A 17424-nucleotide genomic window follows, 5' to 3' on the forward strand; every position below is an offset into this window, starting at 1 on the left:
GGGGTCAATGTTCGAGGGTAAGCAAAATTTTACTTGTTTGTGGGGACATAATTTCGTGGGAAATTCGTTTGTACGGTGGTTCAAGGAATCAATATGTTAACAAATTAAACGCTTGCTGGGATGTAAATTCAACGATGATTCCACAATAGGTAGTCACACCCTGCAAAACATAAATAGACTGGATATATTTGTTTTGTTTGCTTGTTGTTTAACGTCCCTCTCGAGAATTTTTCACTCATATGGAGACGCCACCACTTGCCGGTGGAGAGCTGCAAATTTTGACCTATACTCGGCACTCAGGGCCAATAAGCAATGACGGATCTTTTTCGTGCCAGCACCTACTGCTACACGGGACCTCGGTTTATACGGTCTTATGCGAAGGACCGGTCTCTACGTCCCGCAGTGGGATTCGAACCCGTGACGTAAGGATCAACTACTTACTCCGCGACTCTAAAGCAGACGCTCTAACCACTGCGCCACGCGGGCGACTAGACTATCCTCTAGACTGGATATAGATGTGAGGATAAAGTCTATGAGTTAGCAACACATGATCAGTCTTTGATTGTCAGATTTGTACGAATACTAGTACATGTAGTAGTAGAATAACCATGCCTGTCGCTTATATCTATTGTAACTTTATCAGAGACTGAAAAAAAAAATTATAAGCCCAGCATTAGTTGTTCAATTACAGAGTAGAATCTGATATATTTTAACAAAAGATATTATTTAGGCAATCAGATTCTGGAACGTAGTTCGCAATTCGTAATTCAAAAGTGAACTGATATTAGGATTTGAATGTAGAAGTTTCTTTATTGATTTTTTTTATTTTTTACTTTTAGTTTTCAATACTTTTGTTATGCATTTGATATGCAATATTAAATAAACGTATACCTATATACATGCTTGAAAAGAATAATGTATAATACCCCTCTTTTCCCAAATCTTCACCACTTAGTTTTAGTGTTACCGTGTTCCTTTCCCCTCGATTTTCTTGGCATTCAAAGTGTCTACAGGTATGATTATGGTACTTTATTGAGACAATCAATAAACTCAAAGCTCTTCATAACCCTCGTGTATTGTTAAACATTTTCCTTGCTTTAAAGTCCCAGTGTTGGTTCAATAATTATAAATATTATTATATTAGTTCATGTGTTTCATCAATCATTAAATGTATACTTTGAACCTGACAATAAAGTTATAATAAAAATGACCAACAGGACTTATCCCATTTAATTCAGAAATGAATTTTAAACAATTCTAAGAAATGAGAAATTGTACTTGAATATGAAGACCCCATTATAAATTTTTTCTAGTCAAATGAACATGATGAATAGCTCAAATTAATGTCGTAGTATACACCTGTTTGTTTACATTTCAATGCACATCTGGAGTCATACTGAATAAATTTAAAGTCCGACTTTAAAGTCTTTGTAATCAATTGACTTGCATACCAAAAAACTGCGCCATTAGAAAGCAACACCTGAGAAACATGGCTGCCGACTCAAAAACTTATTCACTGGGTTCTACACTAGCTCACATTGAAATGTGTGAATCCCATGACTTACCCATTGATATCATATGTGAGGACGGTGATGAATTCATTTGTACCAAGTGTGCCAAAACAGATCATAAAGATCATGGTTGGAGCACACTACCCACGGCAGGCACCCAAAGGAGAAGAGAGCTACATAAATTTCTGAGGAAGATCATGGAAGAGGATCTGTCTGAGATTGATGAGAAGGTACAGAATATGACAAAACAGATTACAGAAAATAAAAAACTGTGTGACTCTGAGATGAAAAAGGTAGAAGATCGTTATGCCGAGATAATGACCAGACTGACAGAAATCAAAAAAAGCCATGAAAAAACATTGAGAGACAATTTGGTTAGAAAGAATGATCAACTGAACCATATGAAATCTGAGTTAGACAAGAATAAGAGAATTATCGTAGACAAAATGGAATTCATGGAGGAGAACAACAGCACCATGTCAGATTACAGCTTGATTGACAACCAGAGAGAACTGACGAAAGTGCTGTCTAAGATGAAGGTTCATATGACAAACTGTGAACATTCAGTGAGGTTCACTAAAGGTGATATCAGTGATGACTTACTTGAGGCTTTGGTTGGAAAAACTTTGGATTTAGATGATACTAGTGTGACACAAACAAGCTCATTCAAATATGGAGACAGACGAATAATTTTTTTGAGAGCATTGTGTGAAGATCAATGTTACTTAAGACAATTTGAGTCAGCTAACACTGAACAAGTAAACACAGAAGGTGAGAATAAACATAAATATAATATTAAACCTTATGACATGTGTGTTAGTGATGCTGGTGATGTTTATTGCACCACCTTTATTAGCAAATCCATAAGTTGTCTATCACCATCAGGATCTGTTTCTACAGTCATCAGTACAGATCCTTTGGAACCAGGAGGAATCTGTCAGTCAGTGAGCGGTGGTCTACTGGTCACCTTGATAAACAAGGAATCACATCCTTACAAGTTAAACTCGCAAAGCAGACGTCTGGTGAGACACATCACAGTGACGGGAGATGTCATCCATGAGTATGAGTACCAGGAGGACGGCCAGACCAGATTGTTTACATTACCAGTCAGAGTCACACAGAACAGTAACAGTGATATCTGTGTTGTGAACCGTTTAGGTCGAACTACAGGCAATCTAGTGATTATGTCTCCCTCCGGCCTTTTGAGGTCAGTTTACGATGGACAGAACCATACAGAAGACTTTTTGCCAACTGATGTAGTGTGTGACCCCCACTGTAACATCCTTGTTACAGACCAAAATAACAAACAAATCCATCTCCTGAGTCCTGATGGGGAGTTCTTAAAGGTGTTATTGACAGAAAATGAAGTGAACCTTCCATTCTCACTTTCCCTATACAAATCTACACTGTGGGTAGGATACTATGAAGGACTTGTCAAAGTATTTCAATATAAATTGTAAAATGTAAATACATGAAATGTAATATACATAAATGTTGATTAATTCCTGCATGCCAAAATTGACAGTGGTATGAATGAGTATCTTAAAAATCATCTAACTGTAATAGTTTGATAATTATATCTAGAGTTCTCATTTTTGTTATCAAACAAATGCATTCATAAAGTAAAAGAAGTAGATTCAATGTGCTTACCATTGTTTCAACAAAACATTTCTGTGAATTACCGGGGTATATTTTTGAAGCATGTTAATACACAATTGTGATACATTAAGCACTATTTACAGCATTTTCTAGAGAATCTTCATAGAATAAGATTTTTGATACCTCTGTAGATAAGGATACTTCATTATTTCGTTTATTAAACAATAATACTTCAATGGTATAAAATACATTATACAGAAATGTTTGAATAGTATTCTAGAAAGAGTTCGGGGTAGTTGCCACTGTTAAGGAAAAGTGGTGAAACAGAAACGTAAGAATTTTTTATCTGTTTTTCATGTCTCCCTGTGCCAGTCACTTTCTAGCTGTATTTCCGTGAATAATATACCTTTACTCGCAACAGTTTCGCTGTAGTCTTGTCATAGTTTGTAAGAACTCTTTGGGTGTTATAATTTGCTGAACACCACAAAAAAGGCTTCAAACACACTTATAGAGATGTAGTTTAGGATTAAATTGTTGTTACTGTTCAAGACATCAATATAGTTTTCATCAGAATGAAAGAAGGAAATATTCGGAACCAAGCTTTTATATGCATTTGTTCTAATCACATTTTAGCATGTAGTTAAATGATTATATATAAGCGGACAAGAAGTAGTGCAAAAGGCGTTACAATATGATTACCGCTAAAAGATGTACGTTCACAGTTACAGCTGAAACATGTGCAAATATATCTATATTTACCAGCAAAACAAAACATTTAATACGTATCTTTCACTTTTCTACACTCATTCGGTAGAGCACTCGCTTCGTAATCGGAAGATTGTGGGTTCGAGCACATTCGGATTGTAATAAATACAAAATTTGCATGACAAATTGTCATGTAGATTTTGTATTTACTTCCACCCGATAAATTAAAAAATTACAACATGACACTATTACAAAATTTATCTATGATCAGTAATAACCCTAGAATACACGGGCGTTCATCTGTCTCAGTTCTAGGTGCAGTGATTGGTAAACAAAAGGGACGAAACATTGAGGTGATGAACTCGTTCGAGCTCTGCATGCTTCTATAGAAAGGGGAGATAATTTTCAATATGGAGATCTACAATACAAAGAACAGTGTATGTTTTATGTTTCAAAAGATCATCAGCATAAGAGATGGAGGTAATGTTTTGTTCGTGACAGTTAGCCCCAAAAAGGTTAACTGAAATAAAAGATCAAGGACAATGAATGGGTTGACAAAATTATGAAGGGTCTGGAGGCTTATATGTATTGCCTGTGGATCCATGCATGTGTAGGTTTCGATCAAAGGGCTCTATCATCCATACTTAAACCTAAAATAAGGTTTAATGTTGGTTAGGAATTCCAAGCATGAAATCATGCTTCTGACAGGGTAAAACTCGTAAGACTGTTAAGCATAGCCAACTTTTTGTGATTTTTTTTTTCAAATAAAGAGTTGCATTTGGCCCTGAAGTTGGTCTTGATAACAGATCTTTATTTACACACTGAATTGTCTACGGATTTTTCCCCGTTTTTTCCCGATCATGACAAGGAGCAAACGGCGGGTGACCGATCGGCAGTGGATGCTCACTCCTCCGTGTCACCTGATCCCACCTCTGGTGTATTTGGATGTCCGTGTTTGCTCTGCTCCCGATCTGTGTTGTTTTTGTGGACTTTGAGCTTGAATACTGTTCGTAATCTCCATATTTCATTGAGATGAGTAACTCGTTTAAGCTGTCTTGATAGAAGGGAAGATAATCATCATCATGGAGTAACACAACACAAATAAAGAACAGTGTATGTAAAACGCTCAAAATAATTCATTAACGTAAGAGATGGTGGTAGTATTTTAATCGTGTCAATTAGCCCCAAAAAGGTTAACTGTAATTAAAGATCAAGGACAATGAATAGGTTGACAAAATTATTAAGGGTCTGGAGGCTTAAATCTGTATTGCAGGTGTATGGATCCATGCATGTGTAGGTTTCGATCAAAGGGCAGGTACTCTATCATTCTTACCTAAACATAAAATCAGGCTTAGTGTTGGTTATGGATTCCAAGCATGAAATTATGCTTCTGACAGGGAAAAACCCTTAAGGCTAGTTAGAATAGCCAGCTTTGTGGTCAATCAAATTATTTTTTTTTTCAAATTAAGAGATGCATTTGCCCCTGAGCTGGTCTTGACAACAGACCTTTAGTACACATTTTAGCTATGTGTATGTTTCCTGTATATTGTAGAGATCATATACATTACCTGTATCTAGTTCAGAATTGACTAAATAGACTTTTCCTGAACCTAATTAACAATCCTTTGTAACTAGTCTTCATATGTTCTCAATAATTAATTTATTATTCTATGTTATATTTCGCAGAAATGTAACAATGTTTGCTTGATGGCATACTTTGGTCTGTTTCAAAAGCATACATTTTGATTACATGTAAGTTACAGTCCTATGGAATACTCAGGAAGTGTACTTATAAAATATTATTCATTATTATTTCGTAAATTCTATGGTCGTTATAATGACCTTGTTAACAAATATAACCCATCATTGGGTCGTATTTTGACTGACTTGTTTCATACCAATCGTTAGGCCTTTGTATTTATACTGAATTTGACTACGGAATGTTCTTTCTCCCTGATCAAATGAGGCTCACCGGTCAACAGGGGATGCTTACTCCTCCTAGGCACCTGATCCCACCTCTGGAATTTCCAGGGGTCCGTGTTTTATGCCTCTTCACATATTTGTATTGTTAATAGATTTTTTTTTAGATCAGCGATTTGTTTATAGCTTTTTTTTTTTTTAGATCAATCGCTGTTCGTTTATCTTCACCATTTTTATCTGATTTATTTCAGTTCATCAGAAAAACATTCTATGTAACTCACAATCCTTCTGAAGAGGTGTATTCAATATTCTACATTCTATAATATATACATTTGCAAATGTTTTCTTTTATATAACACTATTAAAGCAATGCGTATCTATATCCGACTGATATATCGTATCAACGTATGAATGAAATAAATAATAATTAATTGATAAAACGTCATCGATAAACATGTATCTTATTGTCGAATTGAAGGCAGGAGACTTCTTCTTTTTTTACGTAGAAGTTTTGAATAATTTCTGCGTCATAGGAATACAACAACAGGTCAGCTAATAATGAGACACAATTGGTACCTTTGCTTGATCCCGCTTTGTATCTCTGTTTGTAAAGATTTTTTACAAAGTTTTGGAATCCAGTATTGGTATGGCAATTCAAAATCAACTTGGTTTTTTGGGGGGTTTTTTTTGTTTTTGTTTTTGTTTTTTTTTTTTAATATTAAGATGATTTAAAACTGACATGTAATATGTGTGCTCAATATTCAACGTTCTATGAACTTTACAATCCTCCTGAAAAAGGGTACTCAATATTCAACATGCTACATGAAAGTAACAGAAAAGCCTTACTGAATAAGTGTACTTAATATTCAACATTCTAAGTATTTTACAATCTTCTTAAGTAAGTGTACTCAATATTCAATCTTCTAAAAAAAAAAAAAAAAAAAAAAAAAAAAAAAAAAAAAGACCCAACTATCCTCATGAATAAGCGTACTCAGTATTCAACACTCCAAATGTGAGTAACTAAAAGGCCATTTGAATAAGTATTCTCAATATTATTATTCAATATTCTAATCAACAACCCTCCTGAATAAGTTCACTCAGAATTCAACATTCTATGTAACTTACGATTACCCTGAATATGTGTACTCACTATCCAACATTTTTTGTTACTAACGATCATCCTGAATCATCAATCATTCCGTTTTCTATAAACCGGAAGTGCTAAAAGACTTTGAAAGACTATATACATGAACATTATGTTTTGGTTCCCGCCGCTAGGGCTTGTAACAAAATCGTCTTTGTTTGTAAGGCTCATTATTGCAACTGTATGTTAGAAGAATGTGGGTTTTATTCTTTTGCAATGTACATGTATCCGGAAATCCAACTTATGCTCACAGGTCACTTTTAAAGTCTGAAATTATTTAAAATCACATTTCAGTCTAAAATACGTTTAACATTCTAGTCTATTAGAGTGACTTCGATTTACCCTACCTATACAGGATTCCTAAACGTCATAAAATTCCTTACAAACAGAGGTACACTGCACGGTCACGCAAATGCTCTACAAAGCCCCTATCTTTCTTCCTCACCAAAATATTAACTGCTGTAGAGGAGAAACTTCAGACTTACTGTGCTACAGCATATTCTAGAAGTGGTGTAAATCAAAAACTCCAATGAACTTCTAGAAAAATTCAAATTATTATTTTTTTTTCAAAAGTCAGTAACATCAAAACGTTTGACTTCTCTACACTTTATATAACCATTCTTCACGATAAATTAAAGCCTAGACTTTTTGATATACTGCTTCTTCAATGAAAGTGAAACTTAAAATTTTTTTGTATTTTGTGAATAGACATCAACATTACTTTTAAATATCATTCTGGTTCTACATACAAGTACTCTGAGGTTGATATTAAAAGGATGCTGGAGTTCTTCATGGACAACATCTATGTATGTCTTTGAAGACCAGGTCTTCCAACAATGTTAAAATTGCGAAGAGCACTAACTGTGCTCCTTTATTACCCGACCTATTTTTATATTCCTATGAAGCAAAATTTATTCAAAAAATTCTTCATGAGAAGGACAAAACTCTTGTTGTAACCTTCAACTCGACATTTAGACATATATCGACGAAGTTAACAATAGTTACTTTCATTCATATGTCGACTTGATATTTCAGATTAAATCGAAATAAACGACACTTCAGAGTCTGTCACATCTGTTTCATATTTGGACGCTTTAATGACTATAGAAGATAATGGCCAACAATTAACAATAAACCTGCATGACAAACAAGATGATTTCAATTCTATTGATAAGTTTATGAAACAAGGATATCAACAGTCTCGTTTTACGTCAACATTTCTCAAGTTTTATGGTCGATACAATAACCTTATCATCAACTAAGTCGAGTGCTGACTGACGTTTTTCATACTTATTGGTGTTAGGCCATTATTTACAGACGAATGAATTGACTACGGATTTTTTCGTTTGCCCGATCATGACAAGAAACACACGGTGGCTGTGACCGGTCGATTGGGGATGCTTACTCCTCCATGGCTCCTGATCCAACGTCTGATATTTTTAGAGGTCCATGTTTGCTCTGCTCCCGATTTGTATTGTTTCAGTGGACTTTTTAACTTAATTACTGTTCGTTATTTCCATATTTCATCCTCACTTTTTCGATACTCAAGAGCATGCTCTGAGTACGATCTATTTTTAAACCGATGGGGCAACTGATAAATAATTTGTTATTACAGGGATTTCAACAACCTCGTGTAATGTCAGCATTTCGAAAAATTCTCTGATTGTTATAATGACCTTGTTTGCAAATGCAATATATCAGGGGGTCATATTTTGACCTACATGTTTCTTAGCAGCTTTTAGCCAGTAATTTTATTCTAAATTTGACTACAGATTATTCAATCTGATCAATACATAAGGTCACGATGGGTGTGACCGGTCAATAGGGGATGCTTACTCCTTCTATGCACCCGATCCCACAATTTCAGGGTCCGTATTTTATGCCTTGGTCACGAATCTGTTCTGTTTTAAAGATTTCTGTGAGATCAATCACTGTTCGTTATCTTCACATCTTTCATCTGTGTAACGTACAATCTTTCTAAATAAGTGTACTCAATATTGAACATCCTGTGTAACTTACAATCTTCATGAATAATTGTACACAATTTTCAACCTTCCAAGTAACTGAGAATCTTCCTGAATATGTGCACTCAACATTCCATGTAACTTACCATCTTCCTGAATATTTAATATTTAATCTTCTATAGAAGCAATTTACAGTTATCCTGAAAGAATGTGCTTAATATTCAACCTTCTAAGTATTTTATAATGTACGTGAATAAGTGAACATTCGTCTCTTTTTAGTGTAATTTTAAGTCTTCTATCAATTTACAATGAACACACTTTTGAAAACTGAAGACTATCTACTGTAAATGAAGAACCAGTCTATCCTGTTGTGAATTTAGTGAGGTTTCAGATTATTTCATGTATCTGTGTATGGAGACCGGGTGTGAGATGAACGTTGTTGATGTCAGTCGACAATAAATATACATGTATGTTAGATACGACTCCCATTTCATCCTTTTTTTCTCTTCTTCATGGAAAATTCGTAAAAAAAGTAATTTGTTGTGTCCTAATAACTCAAATGGCCATAAGCCTGTTTATAGAAGGTATGCAGAGTCCCGTCGCTTCTTTATCAGTAAACATTACTTACTGATGTTCCATTGACATCGTTTCCAATTCTCGAATCATTGGTCATCATTGATCATCTTATGTTAAGGACCTCACACTCCTGTTTCTTCCTCCTAGTGCTTGCATATTTTTGTTTCTTTCTCATACATAGAACTCTGTACTGTGGGCATCTTCCCAAGTCAAGGGTTTCTAATCCACTCCGCTCCACATAAACCCTTGACCGAATAGACCGAGTTTGACGGCACTGTCAACATTCTGTCACAAAGTGCTAGTTATATAATACACAGATAGAATCTAATATGAAGACGGTAGTGAATGTTGATCAGTTTGATTCCTTAACAGGCTGTGAATCTTCGCCACGCCTCCCCGTCAAGTGCAACCTGTCTATAGATTTGAATGATAGACTCTTCTCAGAGTGTTACAGCTATATATATATACGTAAAGAGGGGCGGGGTACCAGGCCTCCCTGTACGTCAGTCTGAGGACTAGATTTACAAAAGAGGCCTACTTTACTTCTCAGTAGGAAAATTAAATCCCTAAATCCTTTCTTTGAATGTTACAGTCTTAAGCAAATAAAAGGCAAGTATGCCGATATTTAAACAAATTCTATTTCTCTTGAAAACTTGTTGAAAACCTTTTTTTTCTTTTAGAGTCAATTATCTCAAAGAAAGATGGCTTGTTTTGTAATAAATTAAGAAAGTTAAATAATTAATTGACAAAATTGCGGAGGTATTTGCAGTTTTACATGAATTTACATTTACTTTGTTTTCCCTTCATTAAAAGCATTAGATAATTTCTGGTGATATAGATCTACACATAACACAGAAGACCCAATAACAAAAGCCTGTAGGGCGTATTAATACAGCAAACAACAGTTTAAAATATATATATGAACTCTCTACAAGATATACTAACATTGTATAACTTTGTTAATAATTGAAGTTATTTGCAATCAGATTTCAAAAAAAATTAAAAATCCGATAATTAAATCTTTCAGTGTTTTGCATTCTTTTTTTTTTTTACAGCACTGATATATATAGGCTGTGCATGGTAGCCAAAGCATTACTGTATTATCTTTTTATGTACAAAAGAAGGAAACCTGTAAATAGATATCTTAAAATAAGTCCTGTGGTTCATTTTATTTTATTTTGAAACGTCATTATAAACGAATTAAAATGGCAAAACCTGGGAATATCTTAAAATTATGAAAAAAGATACATAATTTTTCATTTTTTTTAGTGTCTCGTGTGTCTTTGAGGCAGGGTGCCGATATTTTAATTTTATATGCAATTAACTGTAATTGCGTTAATTTATTTGTATAATATTTGGCATGTGACACTAGTACTTTTACAGTGGTATTTTCCAATGGCTCTTCAGTTAATTGCAATTTAACTTACATGAAGGGTAAAGCGGAAATTTTAGAATATAATTTAAAATTGCAAAGCATGGGTTCAAAAAATGTAAATATAAGCATTAAATCAATATTTTTGGAAAGATATAGTTTTATAACTGCAGCGGTTTGTGCAAACAGGTTTGCATAATTTGCACACTCTGTTGCAAATATGAGACTTCATCTTTAATGAACAATGCTTAAAAAAAACACTTACGAGATGATTTCATTGAAAGATCGCCTCTTATCTGGTTTTAAGAATAAATAGCACGGGGTGATAGTAAGGATTATGTTGGTAACCAGACTACACATTAATGTAGCTAACTAATGCTGTAGATACGGTATTTTACAGGTACTTGACTTTATAGTCGATGGCTTACTGACACCTGTGAAATAATCAGTCTGAAACATTAAAGTCAAGTGGCCCATTTTGAGGATACTTCAGACTTTGAAGCGAGTCATTACCAAAAGTAAAAAGCCGTATCCTCTCTACATCGAAGATAATATAAAAAAGCAAGGGTAAAAAATTAATAAAAAAAAAATAATATACCAGCCGCCGCGGTCGGGGTTAGATGTTTTAATTGATGTCTGATAGGGATTAACACGCTGAATCCTTACCTCGCAAGACTTGGCGAATCACGAGTGTTTTCAGGTTGTTCATACGCAATAAATATCAGCGGTTGGTTCGAAGGGAGATGTTGAAATTCAAGCTTAAGTGGTAAAAATTATTATTTTTTTTATATATATATATATATATAAAAGATCAATATATGTATATGATGCATTGGTTTTCTAAAGTATGAAAATTTAAGGGGGGGGGGGGTATTGAAAAAGTAACATTCAATAGCGCCTTACATGTATATTCATTGAAAATTACATTATTTCACAGTGTTAATTGATGTAACACCACGTGAATTATTACCAAGGATAAGACTTGTCATATTGGGATTTTTTACACCAAAATTGCAGTGATTGTTCATTCGACATTTTTGACCTTTTAATTGATTTTAATTTATATATGATGTCCTTAATGGATCGTCAAATAAAAAAAAAGATAGGTAAAAGCAGAAAAAGTGATGTACATTTAAACAGGATGTCATGAATATAGAGAATAGTCCAGATTACCAAAATTGTCAAAGATTTAAGGAAGCACTGATTGAACATGGGAAACGATCTACGTACATGTATTGCCGTATTTTCCATGTCAACAATTATTATATGCAAATACTCCTGATTTAGCAGATATAATATCTAAAGAATCTGGACGCCTAGTAGAAATTATTATGTTCATCTATATAAAGACCCCGGCAGATTTATTCTACCACAATTAAGAGGAACTGAATTCTGAAGACTCCATATAGTCCTTAAACGATCAGACCTCATACGGCTCAATTACTTTTTTTAAAAAAACGATCGAGGGTGATTTTTGACCTGATCTAAATAACTACCCCATACCAATACAACACATCCTCCGTTCTTCATATGGAATGAGTGAAAGAGATGACCAGAATCCACACAATTGGTTAGACTCCATTTAGTGCAATCTCATCGGTAGTGTGGACACCCAGTAGGCAGCGACATGCCTTTACTGGCGTCACATGTAGGCAGCGACATGCCTTTACTGGCGTCACATGTAGGCAGCGACATACTTTTACTGGTGTCACATAAACACGGTGATGTCAAAAAGATTTACTGTTGTCAAAGTGTCATATTTTCAATTTATAATAGTATAATTAATACAAATTTATAATGTGACAAATATTGTAATATGTATATTGTAAAGTTCTACTACTACTTCGTTGTTAATTTTTTTTTTTTTTTAAAAAATACGAGATAGTATAGGAAAAATCAGACTAATGTCGCATGGATTAATTTATGCGAATAATGTTCTCACTAGAAGTTGATCGTCCTCCTCAAAAACATCCGGAAAAGTCCTCCTTCATTTGATATCATCCGTAATGTACATTGTACAAAATAACAAGAAGTTCCATGATACCCTCAACCTGGTATACCCTCATGCAAAAATCAGACTTGCACACCTGAAGCATGCTGTCCTCACCAATCACTCACCGCCCCCGAAGTCTCCGCCACTGCAATAGTGTCAGGTAACCTCGAGTGATAACCCCTGCTTGCGGAGGAACACGGAGTGTTAAACACTGTCATTAATTCTCCGATAATTTCTGTGATTAATTTTTATCCATTTAATTTCTTCCGTCAAGTTCGCTTGAGTTTTATATCGTGCCAATATCTGGTGAGAATAAAAATAAACCATAATAGATTTCATTAACGTCGATATCCCCATAAAAAAGAGGGGGTAAGATGCTCGTTTTATGAAGGGAAGTGCAAGATGAAAGATAATGGATTTACATTTTTTGTTAAGTAAAAAGGCCTTGATTTTGAAAAAAAAAAAAAGATCGTATCATGTCTTTGGTAGATGAATAACTAAAACTTACAAAGTGGTTAAATTAAATTGTTTGCTTGGAAGGAAAAGGTTACATAGAGATCTTAAACAGCAAGTGGAACCGAATGTAAGTAGATTTACAGAGCAGTAGAATACAGGAATGGATATATCGTAAAAGAGTGTGAAGAGGACAAATTTCAAAACTGACAAAATGTTCCATGGAAAATAGAACAAAAGAACTGGATTAAAACTTTTAATAGTGTTCCTGTTATGTTTAAGACTAATTTCTAAACTAATTTTATTTTACCACGTTAAGGAGACGGACAAAATAGTCATTCTAGTCCCCTTTTCTACAATTCGTACCGGAAAACTCGACCCGAACACCTCTGAAGAAATTTGGACTGGAATATCAGAAATGTGCCGTCAATTGCAGCTAATCCAAGCCCACGTCAAACTTGAAGAGTCTGTGCTAGCCGGAGAGTTTCATTGTTTAGAAAAATGAAAACTTATCGCGGATAGTTCTCTTGAATGACATTTGAAAACCTTTCTAGCGCGTTCTGTGCAAGTTTGTTAGAATTTATCTACGGTTAGGATTAGCAGATTTAGTGTGTTGACAGTCTCCAGATTAATCAATCTGTTTTGTTTGGATGCTGTGAGGACAGGTATGGTTGTCTGACAACCGGAGACAGCCGACAATTCCTGCAGTTGAGACGTTGTTCAATGAGATAACATTTCTAACCGCTTTTCATGCACAGCAAGTAAAAAAAATTAATTGTACACCTAAACTTTTGTAAGCTAGATGTCTGTGGCGCCAAACTATCTTCACTGATGACTTAATATGGTAAAAAGTCCACGTAGCCCAGGCGCTTTATTTGTGTGGACCATTTGTGTTGTACTGCTGTGGGGTGTTCAGATGGTAGACTCGAAACGTAAAGAAAACAAATGTATGAGGCATTATTTCGTTCATACTATCGAACACCCGAAAAAGAATTGTGAAAAGAAGGTAAGAAATTATCATTTTTGCATGGACCTTTTTTTCGGTAGAGACGGTAACTTCTTACATAATAATTCTTAGTAACAATTAACCGTTTTCAGATATGTTCTGTACTGTCCAGTTGTTTAGTTGTCTACAATTACGTTTACCCATGACAAACAAAATTTGTTTCATTCCATTGAAGACGTTCCTTCTTGAAAAACTATTATCAATTTCGACCTATTAGAGTTGATTTATTTTATTTTCCACTCTCTTAAAATACATGTTCAGCACTTCAACATAAATTTGTTTTATGTAAGCATTCTTTTGGTAGTTATCTTCATCATATACAATTTGTGCAAAACTCTATACCTCAAGACCCGCGTTGTTTTGGGGACTGTGAAATGCCAGGTTCTCTTTGACAAAACATCCATGTTTGGATTGCCTTAAACAGTTTAGTCACGTTATTCGTGATGATGCCAAGTAAATACGGAAGACAAATGATTAAGTTGAATACACTGATATCCTCGTTTGTATTTTTATTGAGAGTTTATGGTGCTACAATTTTAAGACAACTCCGATATAAATCAAAGGATGTAGAGAGGTAAACGGACTTCTAATAAATAAGCTATATACCAAACTGTTCCTCCACTAGCTTCTAGATAATGAGCAAAGTGATAATCTGAAATCTACTCCATTTTGATTTGAGAGCTTACCTGAGGTACAATTCTATGTTACCATTCAAGTATTACAATAAAAAAGGTTGGTCAAATAAAAGGTAGGGCCCTTTTATTATAAATACATATGTCTTACTGCAATACTTAAGGATAAATAACACAAACTTTTTTCTTCCGAAATTCAAATATCTTTGCTGAAATAAGTGCCTCTCTCACTTTAGAAGTGATATTTGTTTATTTAAACAGCTAAATGTTTGACCAAGCCACATAATTTGTTAAAAAGCTCGAAAATACAACTTTAAAGCTCAATGTAATTTTGAAAAGTTCTAAAAATGTAAAGTTTTCTTACTGCAGACTTCCTGGGGACATTTTCAAAAGCGTATCTTTACACTATACACAAGAAAAAATTCTAAATTACATTTCCATTGAAAGAAATATTGAATAAATACATGTGTAACTCTTCTGTTTGGGAGATAAATTTGTTTGAGGTATGTTTAATTGCTTGTAATTATAAACAATTTATAACTCAGAATTCATTCTCAGTTAAAAAAAAAAAGTGTTGATTTTAATTTTATTATACTTGATGATTTTTTTATATTTCAAAACGTTCCAATTATCGAAATAATATTGTTTATTTATATATCGCGCATACAGAAAGTATCTATAATGAGAATTGAAAATGATTCCCATTTTTAATAATTAAAAAAAATGTAGTATGTATTGCAATGCACTTTGTTATCAAGAAATGTTCATGGAAAAACCTTGTATACTACAAAGCTTATTTTGCTTGACATTATTTAACTACGGCCATCTTTTTTTTTCAGCATGTTCTTCTGGTACGGTGTAAGGGTTTCTGCAATAAGTCCAAGACCGAGCCACGCGTGACCTTTAGCCCCGTCCTCTACCGCCCCTTTAATTACCACTGCAAGTGTTGCAGAGACTCCCTGTCCATTATGAAAGCTATCCGACTGAATTGTGAGGGCGGTCAGTCGGTGTTTGCTACCTACCGATATATCATCAGGTGTAAGTGCAGACATTGTAACTTTAACAGGTGGTAACTAGTCTGTTTATCTGTGATAAGCCTCGTGATTCGCTTTTGTCGTTAGAGAAGGGCGTGGACAACACATTGTGACGTCACGAAATGTTTCTTCATTGTGACGTCATAGGTGTGACAGGTGCTTTGATTAGTGTCATTTGGATGTAAGCCTTGTGTATCTTACGTGTGTTTTGTATTTAAACATGCATGCAAGTTAGTATGGGTAATATGTGCATTTATTCTGGACTTTGCAAAAGGAAGAAAACAACTTGTCAAAAACAGAACAGTTGAAGGAAGGCAGTCACTGTGTTATAATAAATGGAGTGTGCTATCAAAGAATCTTACTTATTATTCTTCGAACATTTTTATTTTCTAACCCCCTTTTTCTGCTATTACTTTAGTCCTCCAAATAATTAACTTTGTTGCAAAAAAGAGTATGTACATGTAGATATGGTTGATCCTTGTATCAGTTAAAGGGTACTTGATATATTCATAAAAACTTGTTTAAAGTACTGAAATGAAATATATGGAGATAACGAACAGTATTCAAGCTCAAAAGTCCGTTAAACAATACAAAATAGGAGCAGAGCAAACACGGACCTCTAAACATCAGAGGTGGGATCAGGTGCCATGGAGGAGTGAGCATCCCCTGCCGACCGGTCACACCCGCCGTGTGCTCCTTCTCATCATCGAGAAATAAAGGAAAAATCCGTCGACAATTCAGTGTGTTAATAATGGCCTAACAATTAATATGAAAAACGTCAGTCAGCATTTGACTCAATGATAAATTGTATTTGCTGACAAGTCATTGTTTCGACCATAGAACTTACGAAATGATGACTTGTTTCGAAAAAAAACCTGTTAAACTCTTTCAGTGTACTATTTGTCTGTAGAACATTTCCCGTTTACATTGAGTATTTAAAGAAATGTCACTCTTAAAAAAAATATTATGAATCTAGGTTTGACGTGCAACAGTCTCCTCAGAGACAATTTGATCCTGAAAGTTTGGTCCGATGACAGAGATATTGATTGACAAGAGGTTGAACTTCGTCGGAGTTACATTCTAAAATTCGATATATTTTAACTATTGTAAAAATATCTGACACTATCTAGAAATATAAATATTTTTTAGTAATATTCGGAATACCGGAAGTGACGATCCTCGGAATTTGACATCGTTAGGCATCCTGGAGGACACTTACGTGCCAGTCAGACACGTTAACTTCTGGCAGCGGGTAATCAGATTTAATGTCAGACTCCACACAGCAAGACAATAAATGTCGGCTCACAATTGGCAGAAGAATCCCCTCAATATTATAACGCGTGTCAAACTATACCCTTAACGATACAGAAACAAAAAAGTCATTAAACTTATCTTGTGAAAGTCGAGCCAAGGCTTGGAAGATGGTTTATGATCCTGAAAAATTCATTCACCCTAAAATTATATTTGATTTCTTTTATTCCTAAAAACAACATGCTTTGCTTCATAACGGTACAC

The 17424-nt window shown here is 34.5% G+C and overlaps 2 protein-coding genes across 2 annotated transcripts; both read left to right on the forward strand.

The window, feature by feature from the left end:
* Positions 1-1489: 1489 nt before the first annotated feature.
* Positions 1490-2971, forward strand: LOC133193001 (uncharacterized). Its single transcript, XM_061329003.1, has one exon. The coding sequence runs from the start codon at positions 1490-1492 to the stop codon at positions 2969-2971; it is 1482 nt and encodes a 493-aa protein (XP_061184987.1).
* Positions 2972-13355: 10384 nt separating this feature from the next.
* LOC133192783 (norrin-like) lies at positions 13356-16223 on the forward strand. Its single transcript, XM_061328788.1, has 2 exons — positions 13356-14243; positions 15715-16223. The coding sequence occupies exons 1-2, from the start codon at positions 14079-14081 to the stop codon at positions 15946-15948; spliced, it is 399 nt and encodes a 132-aa protein (XP_061184772.1). The 5' UTR covers positions 13356-14078; the 3' UTR covers positions 15949-16223.
* Positions 16224-17424: the final 1201 nt, after the last annotated feature.

Source organism: Saccostrea echinata, unplaced genomic scaffold, assembly GCF_033153115.1.
Source record: "Saccostrea echinata isolate AGI-Se365-2 ecotype Australia unplaced genomic scaffold, CSIRO_AGI_Sech_v1 ptg000025l, whole genome shotgun sequence".
Lineage (NCBI taxonomy): Eukaryota > Metazoa > Mollusca > Bivalvia > Ostreida > Ostreidae > Saccostrea > Saccostrea echinata.